This window comes from Schistocerca piceifrons, chromosome X, assembly GCF_021461385.2.
Source record: "Schistocerca piceifrons isolate TAMUIC-IGC-003096 chromosome X, iqSchPice1.1, whole genome shotgun sequence".
Taxonomy (NCBI): domain Eukaryota; kingdom Metazoa; phylum Arthropoda; class Insecta; order Orthoptera; family Acrididae; genus Schistocerca; species Schistocerca piceifrons.
The window spans coordinates 256144532-256162212 of NC_060149.1; the positions used below are offsets into that span (position 1 = coordinate 256144532).

Consider the following 17681-nt stretch of genomic DNA (forward strand, 5'->3'; position numbering starts at 1 on the left):
CTGCACTGAAATTGTGCAGAAGTTATGTTGTACTTATATACAAATCAGTTGGTTTTACTAAGAAATTCATCAATGGAGTACAAGGAGTTGGCCACCAATAAATCCTTTAGGCTTCTCTTAAACTGAACTACTGTATTAAGTAATAGATAAATGCCCAACAAGCATTTTGGTGGATGCGATGTACGTGTATTTTATATAAAGTTTAAAAAATGCAAAGAGGTGTCATTACTTCATTATTACCATTAGGATGTAGCAAAAATGCTGTCTATCTTGAATGTCCTTTATTTGTGATTGCTCATGTTTGGAAGCCGATTGATCCATTCAATGTGGGGTTCAAACTTTCATCAAGTTCTTAAAACTGAGGATGGTGCTCTGTAGCAGATTTATAGCATGAAGGAAGTTAACTTTATGGAGGGAAAAGTTTAGCTCACAGTAAAAGCCTGCTCTTGCAAGGGCTGATAATACTAAATAAAACGAAAGGTTTGGCACCTGAATAATTTATAGTGTTAACATTACAGAATGTGCTTATGTAATGTGCATAGATAAAGTTCAGAGAATTGAGCTCTTGCTTGCAATTCTGAAGTAATGTGGACTCTTTCCTGTAGATAAGCTCGTGATACTGAACCTGAAAGGACTGTGATTAAGACACTGGATTCATTCGAAGCCGGGTTGGATTATTTGTATACATTTGCCATTGAAATTAATGAATTTATGTTGGCACAGTGTTCACAGTAGTGCAAGTGAAATTGATCTACAGATTGCTTTTGATTATATGCCATTCAAAATATCTTGTTTTGTGTGTATTTTGTTAATGTGCTGTACTTGGAAGATGTTGAGTATGATGTAGCTAGGAACATCCCAAAGCTGTAGCTGTAGATGAATACCTGAAGAAAGTGTACGCTATAATATTGGACTAAGAGTGAATAAAGGTGTACGAAACAATATCATCGGCATACTGTGAATGATAGCCAAGAAAAAGTGGGATTAATAAAAAACATGATACTTTGCCACAATCCGATGACGTTATTGCCATGATAGAGATATGAGTCTTGAGAAATGACCAATAGATGATGGCACTAACAACACAAAAATTTCAGCAAAACTAAAAATGATGAACTCATAGGATGGGCTGTTGTGATTAAGGCTTTGTAACATATTAAAAATCTGAAATTTCAGACCACAGTAGGAGAGTATAAGTTTTCACCAGGGATGTAATTGTAACTATGGAATAAAAGAAAGGTGTCCCTTTCCAACCTAACCCAAGGCTAGGGCTATGCTACAAGTAGGTCTGTCAGCATGTCTTCATTGTAAAAATAACTTTTTATTATTAAATATTTGTTGCCCTCACCAACTCCCAATCAAACCAAAGTATCAGCTTACAACTGAACCTAGACTTCAGGCACGACAACTGCCATAAAAAAGTGCAAAGCAAAATGGCAGTTTTGCCTTCTGTAATACAACTGTAATCTTCACTACACACATGTAGGTCTAGTATTAAACATTATCTAAGCTATGGTTCACAATAACTAAATCACATTACAACTAAAACATGACAGACACCAATAATGTAACATATGATATCACACTTAAAAGAATATACTGATGGCTCCTGTTGTTCATTAATACAAGATGGGTGCCACATCTGGTGAATTCTGGCCAAAAACAAATGCAAAAATGTGTTTGTCAACAATATTTGGACAGATTTAAGGAAACCAAACTGATTCTGTTCAACAATTTGTTACTGTAAGTGATATCTGGCTCAGTTTCTTCGTGCTAAAACTGAAAGAGCAATTAAACCAGTGTGTTGAAGCTTGTCCTCCTGCCCAATAAAGGAAAATTAAATTTCATCTGCCAGAAAGAATATGGCAGATGAAGTACTGTAAAAAAAATATTCTGGACCATCTAGCCAAGATATTAATGAGAAAAATCTTTGATTGCAAAAGAAAAAATGTTAGGATAATGCATTTTGTAGTTAAGGTGTTTTCAAAATGTAAGAACTAAGAGATTCAAAGTGTGAAGTTTTTGGGACAGCCACCATATTCAGCAAATATGACACTCTCTGACTTACACTTAATCCCATATATAAAGAAAATTATGTCTGGAGAACATTTAGAGTCATTGAGGAGGTTTATTTGCTGACATTCCACAACTGCTCATCAGAGGTGGAAGGTCCTCACTGGAAAAATCTTCGACAAAGTGTAATAATCAAGAAGTACACTATAGCCACCATGCCCCCTTTTTCCAACCATATTCGGAATGTTGAAGCTTCAGATCACTGTTTAGCTAACCTGATTGAGGTTTTCCAATATCCTAAATAAACTTGTCTTCCTTCCTTTGGAAAATCTGTACTGGTGTGAAATGTGTTTTATTTATCTCATTACATACAGAATTTCAGAACATTCTGATGTACAGGAGACGTGTCAGAGTTACAATTACTTGATTAGGGATCCAGCTTGAGTTGTATGAGTGTTGAAAATGATTTTTTTTTAGTAGATCAGGTCTGCTGCATAGGAAAATCTCTCTTTAAAATTTGAGGAGAACAGGTTACTTAATTTGTTGGCCGTTTTTAAACTGTGTGATTACTGAATTGTGGACAGATACCTATTTCATGCAAGCTTTTGTTTACACTCTGGTATTCCATCCTAAGTGGCAGAGCTGTAATGCGGTGTTTCTATTGATGTTCTAGATGTATCATAAGATTGTGGAAGTCAACACTGTGATCTCCAAACCATTCCTCATAGCATTTGCTAGATTCTTAGGTAAATTGTCTTGAAATATATCATCATCATTTGAAAAAGAATGCAAAAGTGTCAAACATACCCATTCTGCAAGGAAATGACTGTACCAGAAATGAGCAATATATTTCTGTCAACACTAGAGGTTAAAGTTCTTGCTGTGTAGATATCCCCTCACCATACAGCTGCAGTCATCAGTCTGCACTGAGGACACCATTTATTTGTCCCAATAACACATGGTAACCCACACGGGGATTAAAAAACTGTGATTTTTCAACACAGTTGGTCTTTGATTGTCATCAGTCCAACTGTAATGCTTCATGCACTAATTATGAACTATGATGTGACACTAGATTAATCATGTGTGAATACTCACTACCTACAGAGTGGCAAATCTATAATTATATACAGTGATCTTGCATGAATATTTGTTTCAGATGTTATGTGGACTTACAACCGAGTTAGCAGTTGACTGAGGTGGTTATAATTCATTGCATACCATATGTAGACTTGAGCAACATTTTTAGCATATTTGTATTTGAATTTTGGTGTATTTACTTTTTGAATTTGTTTATATGCTCCTTTCTATCTTCTCTTATTTATGTTGTAGCTATGGTTTGATTTATTCACTGCCATTTCAGTTTGTCTGAGGAATGTTTATTGTTAAATGAACTGTTAATGTGTCTGATTTCTCACTACACCTTTTTAGTGTTTATTTGTTATTTGAGATTGTGTATCTGTTAATTAGACCATAAAACTCCTTTTAGAATATCTAGCTCTGATTTATTAGCACTGAAAAACTTGATACAAATATACAAGGAAATGCTGTAGTTTGAAATGAAAACTTTAAATACAGTAACAGATACTGTAGTGTATGCAAATGCTGAGAAGAAACTAAGAAGCAGAGTGAAACATTAACCTGTCAATTTCACTTTAGTGTTGCTCATAGTTAATCATTTTTGTATTTTCAGGAGCCATGGCAGCTGCCCAGAAGATGTTGAAGAACTTACCATGCAGCTTTACATACTTTGCGAGGATGGTAAGTGTAAATTTACATTTTTAGTAATATACATTTTTTAAGTTTGAGCACCTGTTAACATTTAAAAGTTCCAGTGTTTATTTTTATGGAATGCTTCAACATTTTACACCTTCATGCAGCAGTTGTTGAAGCTGTGATTGCTGAAAGTGATTATACAACAGTCTTTTGAAGACAGCATTTAATAAAAATATTTATTGATGCAGAACAAGCATATGACTAATTGGAGTCACAGTGATCAGGGTTTTTGTGGTCATTTGCTTGTAATTAGCTTGCAAATGAAGGAAACTAACCAGTTTCCTGAGCTTCTTTGAGCTTCATGATTTATTTCAAGATTCTGTGGTTACCAAACTTACATAACATGAAGGAACATCCCTGAAGGCATTGAACATCTTACAGTGCTTGTCACAGGTCTTTGAGAGCAATCTGCTCTGTTTTCATGAAGCTTTTATGTGAGACCAGCTAGAATATGTGTACACATTATATGTATACAAAAATCTCAAGAAAATAACATCACCAAAGCTCAAGAACATCTTAATCATCTACATATATGCCTACATCCACATTCTGCAAGCCACCATATGGTGCATGGTGGAGAGTATCTTGTACCACTACCAGCCATTTCCCTCCCTGTTCCATCAACAAATGTAGTGAGGGATGGCTGTCTATGTGTCTCTACATGAGCCCTAATTTCTGTTATCTTCATGGTCCATACACAAAATGCATTTTGGTGGCAGTAAAATTGTTTTGCAGTTAACCTCAAGGAACACTGTGGTTAGGATAGTGGTGCCCCAAGGGAGAAGTAGGATGTCAGAAGGTTGGCTGACTTCTGGAGGTGCTGTCTGCAATGCTCTTCCAAGTGGTGGAGAACAAGGGATTCAGTTTCAGAGATGTGATGTATTTAAGAGGGAACTAATTACATGTGGGGTCCCACAAGGCTCCATTTTGGGGCCCTTACTTTTTCTTGTGTATATCAATGACCTTTCATCAGTAACATCACCAGATGCCAAGTTTGTTTTGTTTGCCGATGATACAAACATTGCAATAAATAGCAAATCAAGTGTAGTCTTAGAAAGATCAGCCAATAAAATATTTGTGGACATTAATCACTGGTTCCTAGCCAATTCTTTCTCACTAAACTTTGAAAAAACACACTACATGCAGTTCAGAACTTGTAAGTGGTGTCCCAAGAGTATATGTCTAACATACGATGACAAGAAGATAGAAGAAGTGGACAGTGTTAAATTCTTGGGATTACAGCTTGATAATAAATTCAACTGGGAGGAGCACACCACAGAACTGCTGAAGCGCCTTAACAAATCTCTGTTTGCAATGCCAATTTTGTCAGACATAGGGGATATAAAAATGAAAAAGCTGGCATACTGTGCTTACTTTCATTCCATAATGTCATATGGGATTATTTTTTGGGGTAATTCATCAAGCCAAGCTAAAGTTTTCCGGGCACAAAAACGTGCAGTAAGAGTTATATATGGTGTGAACTCAAGAACATCCTGCAGAAGCCTGTTTAGGGAACTAGGGATACTAACTACTGCTTCCCAATATATTTATTCCTTAATGAAATTTGTCATTAAAAGTATATCACTTTTTCAAACCATTAGCGCAATTCATGGAATCAATACTAGAAATAAGAATAATCTTCACAAGAATTTAAAGTCACTTAGTCTTGTACAAAAAGGTGTGCATTATTCAGGAACACACATTTTCAATAACTTGCCAGCAGCCATAAAAAGCTTAACAACCAATGAAATTCAGTTTAAGAGAAGCCTAAAGGATTTATTGGTGGCCAACTCCTTCTACTCCATTGATGAATTTCTTAGTAAAACCAACTGATTTGTATATAAGTACAACATAACTTCTGCACAATTTCAGTGCAATAATGTGTTCATTGAAAATTTGTGTGTGTGTAAGTATAATCTAACTTCTGCACCATTTCAGTGCAGTAATGTGTTCATTGTAAATAAGTAATACAGTAGTTGTATTACATGTTTATTACCTTATAAATAAATAAAAACCTTTTTTATTTTAAATTCAGTGCATTAGTATTTGTAAAATGACTCTAATGTTCATTAAAAAATCACGATCATTCCACTTGGGACCTGTGGAATGGTACATTAGCTTATTTGTTTTAGTTGTAAATATTTGTCATGTATTGTTGTTTTTCTGACATGTTCCACATCCTGGAGGACCTCCTCACTACGGATCAATTGGAATGAAAGTAAATCTAATCTAATCTAATCTCTGCACAGTAGCAGTATCTTATAGAAGAAGCAGAGGTGGTTCTGGGATGCCTAAGCCAGAGAGATGTGTTTTTGCAGTACCAGGTTTGTGAGGGTCAGGGACCGAAGGAATCTGAAAAGGTGAAGGTCATTGTGAAAGGAAGGATGGGATCCACAGATTTTTGTGGTTAATTCATTAGGGAGAATTCGATGGTTAGGCAGCATTTAAGGAACAGGATGTGTAACTGGGTTTTAGTCAAGAAAGGGATACTTTCCTGAAATGATGCAGAAAGATGCAGCCATGGTCCATTGTGGCAGGGATGGCATTGGGAAAGTGGGAAATGACATAGGAAGTGGGCAAATGAAGGTGTTAGATGGTTGTGAGAGGAACTAGATAACAGAAAAATATCTACGAAAATGCGTACAGACGTGTAAATATATATAGACAAATGTATAAAAATATGCACAAATACATAAGAAAGCACAAAAATGTCAGAAAAATGTATGGAGCAAATGAGGTTTGGGAGTGTGTGCGTGTTGGTGTAAGGGAATTTATTTTGTATTTATTTATTTATTACCCCATCTATCCAATTGTGATAGACTCACAAGGATATAGAGTGTGCCAGTAAGCAATCAATGCAAAGGTAGTAGTGAAGCAGTCAATCAGTCAAAAGTAATACGACATGTTTGCTATACATATATGTGGTAAGAGTGACAGATTACAACAAACATTACACATAGAAAGTGAAAACAAATTAAAAACCAGTGAATATTACTATGAATGTTACATGGTATGGTACCTACATCACTGCTCAAACTTAAACTATGGTATATCACAATCAAAATATCTGATCCACAGACCTAGATGGTTTTTTCATTGTGGCGAAAATACTTTTCTAAACTGTAAAATGACCTTTCCAGTAGAAATTGTTTCAGGTGCTCCCTAAACAAGGAATGGTTATCAAATTTGTATTTAATATCTGGAGGGAGAGCATTGAAAACTTTTGCACCAGATAGATGCACACCCTTTTGCACCATGCTCAGGTTTTTACATTCATTGTGGAAATCGTGCTTTCTCCTAGTATCATATCCATGGTATTCACTATTTCTTTTATGAAACTCAGTATATTTGCTGATGAACCCCATAAGAGAAAATTTGTACTGGGACATGACAGTAAGAATTTTTACTTTCTGGAAAAGGTTTCTACAAGTACATCGGAAGTCTAACACCGCTCATTATTCTTATAACACATTTCTGGGCCAAGAGTATTTTCGTTACTAGTGTTTGGTTCCCCCAAAATATAATACCATATGTTATAAGAGAATGGAAATATCAATAGTATGCTACTTTCATTGTATGTATGTTTCCGCTCTCGGATAGAATGCGTAGGGCAAAAATCGATGAGCTGAGTCTTTTCTGGAGATTTATTATATGATGAGACCAGTTTACTGTGGAGTCTATTAAAATGCCTAAAAACTTTGTTGTTTCAACTCTTTCTATTGACTCTGTTCCACATTTCACAGTTAATTCATCCTCCGTTTTAGCAGTTGCAGTGAACTGAATATAATTAGCCTTATTAAAGTTGAGTGGGGGTCTATTGAAGCTAAACCATTTCACTAAATTGGTAAGAATATTCTTAACAGATCCTTGAAGATCTTCACATGTATAACCATCAATCACAATGTTGGTGTCATCTGCAAAAATGGTAAAAAAGCATTGTAACATTGTACATTGAGGTAGGTGATTTATAAACATGAGGAATAGTACAGGACCAAGAATGGATCCTTGGGGCACTCCACATTTAATGGTTCTCCATTCAGATGAAACCACACCACTATGGAGCTCATTGGTACTATCTACTACTACATTCTGCTTCCTATCTTTGAGGTGTGATTCTAACCACTTATTTGCTAAGCCACTTATTCCTAATAGGTCTGCTTTCTGTAATGGGATGTGGTGGTTCACAGTGTCAAATGCTTTTGACAAGTCACAAAATAATCCAATTGTTACCATTTTGTCATTGATTGATTCCAGAACTTTATTTGTGAAAGCATAAATTGCTTATTCAGTTGACCATCCCTTCCGGAATCCAGATCAACTTTTGCTGAGAATGTTATATTTATTTAGATGTTCCAAAATTCTCGTATCCATAAGCTTTTCCATTATCTTAGAAAAGGCCATTAGAAGGGAAATTGGCCTGTAATTTGTGACTTTGGTTTTGTCACCTTTCTTGAAATGGGGCTTTACAACTGCATATTTGAGTCTGTCAGGCACAGTTCCTTGTTGTAAGGATGCATTAAAATTTTGGCTAAGTACATCACTAAAGTAAGGACAGCACTGTTTTAGTAAATTATTAGAGATATTATCTACCCCAGTGGAATAAGAATTCTTGAGGGAGATGATTATTCTTTTAATTTCAGATGCTGTGACAGGTCTAATGTGAATTTTACCTGTATGTTTGGGTATAGTCTTTTGCATATGACTCAAAACTTCATTAACAGAGCTCTTGCATCTTATTTGTTCTGAAGCTGACAAGAAGTGGTTGTTGAAAATATTGGCTATGTTATCAGGATCGTGTACTAGATTACCATCGTTTAATTTTGAGTTCTTCAGAAGTTTTTATGGTTTTCCCTGTCTCCCTTCTAACAATGTTCCAGATAGTCTTGATTTTGTTATGAGAGTTATCAATTTCTTGATCATAATACAATGCTTGTGATTTTTGTATTACCTTCTTTTGAATCTTACAGTACATTTTGTAATGGTTAGTTTTTGTAGTGTCCTTAGAAATTCTAGTTGCAATGTAAAGTTCCCTCTTTGTTTTACATGATTGTTTAATTCCCTTTGTGATCCAGGGTTTGGTCTGTGATGTACCAGTTTTGCTTCTAACAAACTTTTTTGGGAATACCTCTTCAAATAAGGCTGAGAACTCATTTATGAATATATTAAATTTGGCATTAACATCATCCACCCTGCATACTGGGCTCCAGTCCATCTGTTACAGTTTGTGTTTAAGGACTTCAAATGAATCACTAGTCATTGTCGTAATAGATTTCCAGGTGGGGTTAGCTTCATGCAGAGTGAGCAGCTGTCCATCATGGTCAGACAGACCATTCAAGACAGGGGTGACAGTGAAGCAATGGTGCCTACTTAAATCTGTAAAAATATTGTCTATCAAAGACTGACTCTCGGTGTGATTCTGGTGGGAAAGTCAACTACTGTAATAAGATTATATGAATTCATCAGATGCTGGAGCTCTACTTTTAATTCTATTTGCATCAGAGAGGCCCTAAAGTTAGTTCCAAGTACCCTGTAAATTGCCACTGCTATTACTGGGAAGCTATCTACTGTAACTTCAGTTGCACAGGCTTCATATAGTTGTTCTAGACAGTATTTCCTTACATCTATAGCTCCAAATATGACATTATTTTTAACAAAAATAGCTACACCACCTCTTTCCTTGTTGTTTTTAGAGTAGTAGCTTGCAATGTTGTAGTTAGTATTTAAATGTAATAAGTTACTGCCCTTTGTGATATGATGTTCTGTAAAGTATAATATTTGAGCATTGTTTATACAATTTGTCATTTATATTAACTGACAGCTGATCTACTTTGCTGCTAAGTCCCCTTATGTTTTGATGAAAGATGCACAGGTTAGCCTTATTTGTGGAGGTATCACTTATCTTGGGTGCTTTTGTTCTTTGTACCTGTAGTTAAAAAATCTTTAAGATGTAGTGGGCATACTACTTTCTGTCTACTTGCTGTTCCATGTGCAGTCTGTTTGGCTGTTGTGTTTTCTTCTGTTGCTTCTTTTTCTTCTGCAGGTGACGTTATGCGTAAAAAAATCTTGGTGTATTTCATCCTTTCTGGATTGAACCATGTTGTAATTTGAAGCTGTATTATGATTTAATTGTTCGTTTCTGGCCTACTGGGTTTAAATCACTTCGTAATTTTCAACTGATTGGGGGCTTTACTGTTTGCTGCTCGCCAAAAACAGTTTGTAATTTGCATTAAATTGCTACTTGTCTTGGTTTCTTCATTGTCAGGTGAGATATTAGTAAATATTTTATCAGCAAAAACATCTTTTCCTGATGCGTTTAAATGAAGGGTGTGAGCTGTATAGAACCTTTGCTCTAAAATGTTTGTGTCTATAACATCAACATTCTGGAAATGAGTACATATTTCCGCGAAACTCTTGTTAGCGACACTAATTTCGTGGTTCTCGCATGACCATCTCGGTAAGTCATGACGGTGTGGGACATTCACAAAGAGAACATTTGTATGAATCAAGTTATTTAGACAATTTCTCAGTTCTGTGATAGCCTTGTATGATTCATTTCTATAAACTTCATTAGCTCCTCTGAGCAAAGCAACAAAATCATCCTTCGTCAAACTACTTCATTAGATTTTGTTAGGTTTGTTAGTTCTTGTAATGGGGCCCCAGGCTCCACGAATCCAGATTCCCTGAAATTGTATTTTTTCGTTAACACTGCAGAAATTTCCCGGGCGTGACTATCCCCTAATACACAGATCTTCTCGCGTTTTCCAATTTTCGCACTCAGAGGATCAATTAGTTACGGTGTGCTTACTTTTTGTGATTCATTTCCAGAGTTTTCGGCTCCGACAGGCGTGTTCAATGAATCTGCAGCAGTGTGCACAATAAAGTTTTTATGCACTTGTGATTGACTGTTTTTAAGCACTGAAGTTTCACTGTTTTTGCACACTGTAGTTTTAGTGTTATTTTGAGATTGGACTTTCTGGGAACAAGATTGGACTTCCTGGGAACAGTTTTCTTCCGTTTTTCACTTGTTTCCTTCTGATGAATCTTCTTTGTTCATCAGCATCTCACGTATTCGGGATTGAAGTTTCTTCATGTCCGTTTTTAAAGCACTGATTATAAATTGTGAACTGGAAATTCATTCATTAAGCCTTGAAATTTTGTCCTTACAATTTACACACATTCTCTTTTTACCACCGAAATTTACTTTTTTCCACAGAGAAGCACGATTTACTTTTACACTTGCCACCATCTTGTATATAAGGAGGGGGGGGGGGGGAGGTGGATGGAGGGATTGGTTAGGTCAAGGTTAACTAGTTTGTGTGGTATTGGTAGATGTGGAAAACACCATGGAAAAACGTACAAGAATGAAGGAGGAAATGAGATTGAAAGGAGTAATTATAATTATCAGCAGGAAGAATTTGGGGCATGAGGGCATGAGACGCTGCACCAACAATCCCCGCTGTCACATAGCTGTGTGTTGTGTGAGGACAAGACCTTTGGTACAGTGTGACTCAGATGTGTGAGTGTGTTTGGAAGGCAATGAAAAACTGTAGGAACAAAGAGAAATAATGCATACTGGGTAGAGTAATACTTTAGGGAATAGTAATAAAGGAAAACATCACAGAGCTGTGGCATGGAAGGAAAGCCATTATATATACTGCCCAATAGAGATTACTTTTATTTATTGTATTAATAGTCTGAGGCACATGCCCATTATCAGCAACATTTGTGTTACAGAAGACGAAATATCTTTCAAGTTACGTTTATCTCCATGTATAGTGTTTCATATTAGCTACTTGATGTCGTTGCTACATTGTGCATTCACATTAAGGAATATGAAACACTGTACAATAGAAATAAATGTAATTCAAAAGGTATTTTGTGTTTTGTAATGCAGATGCTACTGATGATCAATCAATAAAATTAATATTCATTGGGCAGATTACAGTGTAGGTGTGTGTTTTTTTGCAATGTGCAGAGCACCACTTGTTTGACTCTCTTCTCTAGGGTTTGCAAACTAAGGTAAACAAAAAAGGAACTGAATGATCTAATTAAACATTTTTTGGCAAAATAAGACCCTCTCCCACAACCTGTCAGAAAAGAAAACACACATACACACATACACACACACACACACACACACACACACACACACACACACACACACACACACACACACACACATATATGCGGGCGCGATTTTTCCAGGGAGCCTGGTAAATGTCTAGAATGATAATAGATTTCAAACTGGAACTTCAGACTGGTGTAATTGTGCTTGGTAGCAACAATTCAGTCTTCTGAGCTAATCTTGTTACTACTCATTCATTGCCTCTGTAATTCGTATTTTCCTTCATTATCTAAGACCCAACACATGATGATAAACACCACAACAAATTCCCACCTCTGTCTAAAACACAACTGCAGAGTAACTGATGGTGTAGACCTTGCAAATGATGAGGTCCTTACCCTGCTGTGCTCGGTGGCTCTAAAGTTTCACAGCAGCGATCGACTTACTTCCTTTGGAGTATTCATTTCTGAAAAAATTAGGAACCTTAGAAGCACATGGCTCCAGTCTCTGGTAGAAATGCGCATCAATAAAGTAATTTTTTTATTTGCGAATTGACTCGGAAACCCAGCATCTAATCTCTGGTATTTCTTCATTAGCCATCAGCCAGTCCTTGTATGTTGGAGATCCCAATGCATTCAGCTTAGCCCATGAATTAAATTAATTGGAGCAACAGCAAAATGTCCACATGTTTCAGAATCTTTCTAATGCTTTAGTCTATGAGCTCTCCAAATGAAGAAAAATATGCATTAATAATATAAACTGAAGACTTTACAAACATGTCACTTTGATGATTGTTACTTTTTTCATAATATAAAGTTTTCTTGTATTTAGAATTCATCATTATGATTACAAGTCTTGCGAGATAAAATACATTTACGTACATATTGTTTATCTGTTAATTTGTAAATGTTCAGAATCTAGCAACTGTTTTGTTCCTCTCAGGATTCCTTATAAGTGATACTGGCTGTAGAACACTGCAGCTTCGCGGGTGCACAGTGCAGTTACACCTGGTAAATAAACCCACTGGCAGCCACACAGGCACATTTAACCTCAACTGCAGCTTGAACTAAGTAGTACTGTGTGCACTGCTCCGAAGGTGTGAATGCAGTCACTTGTGCACTCATGTTGAGAAAGGGGCATGCATGTGGGGCAAGCACAGGAACACAGCAATTAGGTGCAATGCATACAGATGTAAATGTGACTTAACGTATGCTATTGTTAGACACCTCTTTCAGAAAGGTAGTAGGAGAGATATTAATAACTATTGACTAGGTTCACTAATAAATCAATTCTCAGAGGTGCTGTAACAGATAGTGTTTTGAAGAATGGTTGAGCATATCTGGAAATATAAGTTTCTGAGTTGGTCACCATTTGGATTCTAGAAGGACCTCTCCAATTAATTCGTATAATGTTGATTGTCAAACCACATTATTCTGGAGTAGCTTAAAGTTTATGGCTTTCGAGGTATAATAAATAAGTGGCTCACTTCGTATTTAACTGATAGGAAATAAAGGGTCATATTTGTAGCTCGTGCAGGTCTCATAATGAATTTTATTCTGAATGTGGACAAATAACTACTGACAGTCCAACTGGGTCAGTTCTGGGACCATTCCTGTTCTTGCTATGTATATCTACATGTGCATGATTACTCTGCAATTCACACTTAAATGTCTGACGAAGGGTCCATAGACCCACATTCAGACAGTTTTTGTATAATTCAAACCTTGATAGCATGTGGGGGAAAAAAATCAAGACCTAAATCTTTCCATACAAGTTCTGATTTCCCATATTTTATCACGATGTAAGTGGAATTCGACATAACATTTTGACGTTTGGAGAACAAAGTTGATGAGCATAGTTTCATGAGTAGATCTCGCCACATTGAAAAACAGCTTATTTTAATGATTGCCACCCCATCTCAGTTATCATATCAGTGTCACTGTCTTCCGTATTAGTGAAGTTTTTTGATGTTCTTCATCAATCTCATCTGTTAACTATCCCATACTGTGCAGCAGTACTCCAGAAAAGGATGGACAGGTATTGTGTAGATAGTCTCTTTAGTAGATTTGTTACATCTTTTAAGTGTTCTACCAGTAAAACGGTCTTGCCCATAACGTTTTCTATATGATGGTTCCAATTTCAGTTGTTCTTAATTGTAATTACAATGCATTCAATTAAACCAGCACCCTTTAAATTTGTGCAGTTTGTCATACTCATGTGGAGGACGTCACACTTTTTATTATTCAGGGTCAACTGTCACTTTTCGCACAATGAATATATTGTGTGTAAATGATTTTGTAATTTGTGGTGATCTTCTGATGACTCCACTAGATGGTAAATGGCAATATGATCTGCAAACATTCTAAGAGTGCTGCTCAGATTGTCTCCTAAATTGTTTATATACATTAAGAACAGAAGAGTGCCTACAACCCGTCCTGGGGAACGCCAAATCTCATTTTGGTTCTGCTAGTTGACTTCCCATGAATTACTACAAATTGTGATCTTTCTGACAGAAAATCGCATATTCTGTCACAAAACTGAAACAGTGCTCCGTAGGTTGGATAATAAGCCACTTATGAGAAACATTGTCAACGTCATTCTGGAAAGCTCGAAATATGGAATTGTTACGAGATCCCTCATCAGTAGTGCTTATTATTTCACGTGAATAACAAGCAAGTTGTGCTGGTTGTGTGTCAGTATATAGCTTTCTTTGCGGTATTTCATTATGTTGCCACACTGCAAATTGATGTCAGTGATATCAGTCTATGATTCAGCAGATTACTTCTATTTCCTTTCTTGTGTATTGGTGTAGCATGTTCAGCTTTCCAGTCGTTGAGCATGGGTCCGTTTTGTTGAGTGGGCTGTTGTATATAATCACTAAAAATTGAGCTATTTCATCAGAGTACTCTGAAAGGAACCTAATTGGTATATAAACTAGAGTGGAAGATTTTCCTGTATTTTCCATGAACCATGGACCTTGCCGTTGGTGGGGAGGCTTGCGTGCCTCAGCGATACAGATAGCCGTACCGTAGGTGCAACCACAACGGAGGGGTATCTGTTGAGAGGCCAGACAAATGTGTGGTTCCTGAAGAGGGGCAGCAGCCTTTTCAGTAGTTGCAAGGGCAACAGTCTGGATGATTGACTGATCTGGCCTTGTAACAATAACCAAAACGGCCTTGCTGTGCTGGTACTGCGAACGGCTGAAAGCAAGGGGAAACTACAGCTGTAATTTTTCCCGAGGGCATGCAGCTTTACTGTATGATTACATGATGATGGCGTCCTCTTGGGTAAAATATTCCGGAGGTAAAATAGTCCCCCATTCGGATCTCCGGGCGGGGACTACTCAGGAGGATGTCGTTATCAGGAGAAAGAAAACTGGCATTCTACGGATCGGAGCGTGGAATGTCAGATCCCTTAATCGGGCAGGTAGGTTAGAAAATTTAAAAAGGGAAATGGATAGGTTGAAGTTAGATATAGTGGGAATTAGTGAAGTTCGGTGGCAGGAGGAACAAGACTTCTTGTCAGGTGACTACAGGGTTATAAACACAAAATCAAATAGGGGTAATGCAGGAGTAGGTTTAATAATGAATAGGAAAATAGGAATGCGGGTAAGCTACTACAAACAGCATAGTGAACGCATTATTGTGGCCAAGATAGATACGAAGCCCACACCTACTACAGTAGTACAAGTTTATATGCCCACTAGCTCTGCAGATGACGAGGAAATTGAAGAAATGTATGATGAAATAAAAGAAATTATTCAGATTGTGAAGGGAGACGAAAATTTAATAGTCATGGGTGACTGGAATTCGAGTGTAGGAAAAGGGAGAGAAGGAAACATAGTAGGTGAATATGGATTGGGGCTAAGAAATGAAAGAGGAAGCCGCCTGGTAGAATTTTGCACAGAGCACAACATAATCATAACTAACACTTGGTTTAAGAATCATGAAAGAAGGTTGTATACATGGAAGAACCCTGGAGATACTAAAAGGTATCAGATAGATTATATAATGGTAAGACAGAGATTTAGGAACCAGGTTTTAAATTGTAAGACATTTCCAGGGGCAGATGTGGACTCTGACCACAATCTATTGGTTATGACCTGTAGATTAAAACTGAAGAAACTGCAAAAAGGTGGGAATTTAAGGAGATGGGACCTGGATAAACTAAAAGAACCAGAGGTTGTACAGAGATTCAGGGAGAGCATAAGGGAGCAATTGACAGGAATGGGTAGCTTTGAGGGATGAAGTAGTGAAGGCAGCAGAGGATCAAGTAGGTATAAAGACGAGGGCTAGTAGAAATCCTTGGGTAACAGAAGAAATATTGAATTTAATTGATGAAAGGAGAAAATATAAAAATGCAGTAAGTGAAACAGGCAAAAAGGAATACAAACGTCTCAAAAATGAGATCGACAGGAAGTGCAAAATGGCTAAGCAGGAATGGCTAGAGGACAAATGCAAGGATGTAGAGGCCTATCTCACTAGGGGTAAGATAGATACCGCCTACAGGAAAATTAAAGAGACCTTTGGAGATAAGAGAACGACTTGTATGAATATCAAGAGTTCAGATGGAAACCCAGTTCTAAGCAAAGAAGGGAAAGCAGAAAGGTGGAAGGAGTATATAGAGGGTCTATACAAGGGCGATGTACTTGAGGACAATATTATGGAAATGGAAAAGGATTTAGATGAAGATGAAATTGGAGATACGATACTGCGTGAAGAGTTTGACAGAGCACTGAAAGACCTGAGTCGAAACAAGGCTCCCGGAGTAGACAATATTCCATTGGAACTACTGACGGCCGTGGGAGAGCCAGTCCTGACAAAACTCTACCATCTGGTGAGCAAGATGTATGAAACAGGCGAAATACCCTCAGACTTCAAGAAGAATATAATAATTCCAATCCCAAAGAAAGCAGGTGTTGACAGATGTGAAAATTACCGAACTATCAGCTTAATAAGTCACAGCTGCAAAATACTAACACGAATTGTTTACAGACGAATGGAAAAACTAGTAGAAGCCAACCTCGGGGAAGATCAGTTTGGATTCCGTAGAAACACTGGAACACGTGAGGCAATACTGACCTTACGACTTATCTTAGAAGAAAGATTAAGGAAAGGCAAACCTACGTTTCTAGCATTTGTAGACTTAGAGAAAGCTTTTGACAATGTTGACTGGAATACTCTCTTTCAAATTCTAAAGGTGGCAGGGGTAAAATACAGGGAGCGAAAGGCTATTTACAATTTGTACAGAAACCAGATGGCAGTTATAAGAGTCGAGGGACATGAAAGGGAAGCAGTGGTTGGGAAGGGAGTAAGACAGGGTTGTAGCCTGTCCCCGATGTTGTTCAATCTGTATATTGAGCAAGCAGTAAAGGAAACAAAAGAAAAATTCGGAGTAGGTATTAAAATTCATGGAGAAGAAATAAAAACTTTGAGGTTCGCCGATGACATTGTAATTCTGTCAGAGACAGCAAAGGACTTGGAAGAGCAGTTGAATGGAATGGACAGTGTCTTGAAAGGAGGATATAAGATGAACATCAACAAAAGCAAAACAAGGATAATGGAATGTAGTCTAATTAAGTCGGGTGCTGCTGAGGGAATTAGATTAGGAAATGAGGCACTTAAAGTAGTAAAGGAGTTTTGCTATTTGGGGAGCAAAATAACTGATGATGGTCGAAGTAGAGAGGATATAAAATGTAGGCTGGCAATGGCAAGGAAATCGTTTCTGAAGAAGAGAAATTTGTTAACATCCAGTATTGATTTAAGTGTCAGGAAGTCATTTCTGAAAGTATTCGTAAGGAGTGTAGCCATGTATGGAAGTGAAACAT

The 17681-nt window shown here is 37.1% G+C and overlaps 1 protein-coding gene across 3 annotated transcripts in view; it reads left to right on the plus strand.

Annotated features, from left to right (window-relative positions):
* LOC124722924 (succinate--CoA ligase [GDP-forming] subunit beta, mitochondrial) overlaps window positions 1-17681 on the plus strand; it is a 106205-nt gene that overhangs the window by 2455 nt on the left and 86069 nt on the right. For all 3 annotated transcript variants that reach the window (XM_047248084.1, XM_047248085.1, XM_047248086.1), the window contains exon 2: window positions 3707-3774. In XM_047248084.1, the coding sequence (XP_047104040.1) occupies window positions 3707-3774 (68 nt within the window). The remainder of the gene's footprint in view (window positions 1-3706; window positions 3775-17681) is intronic.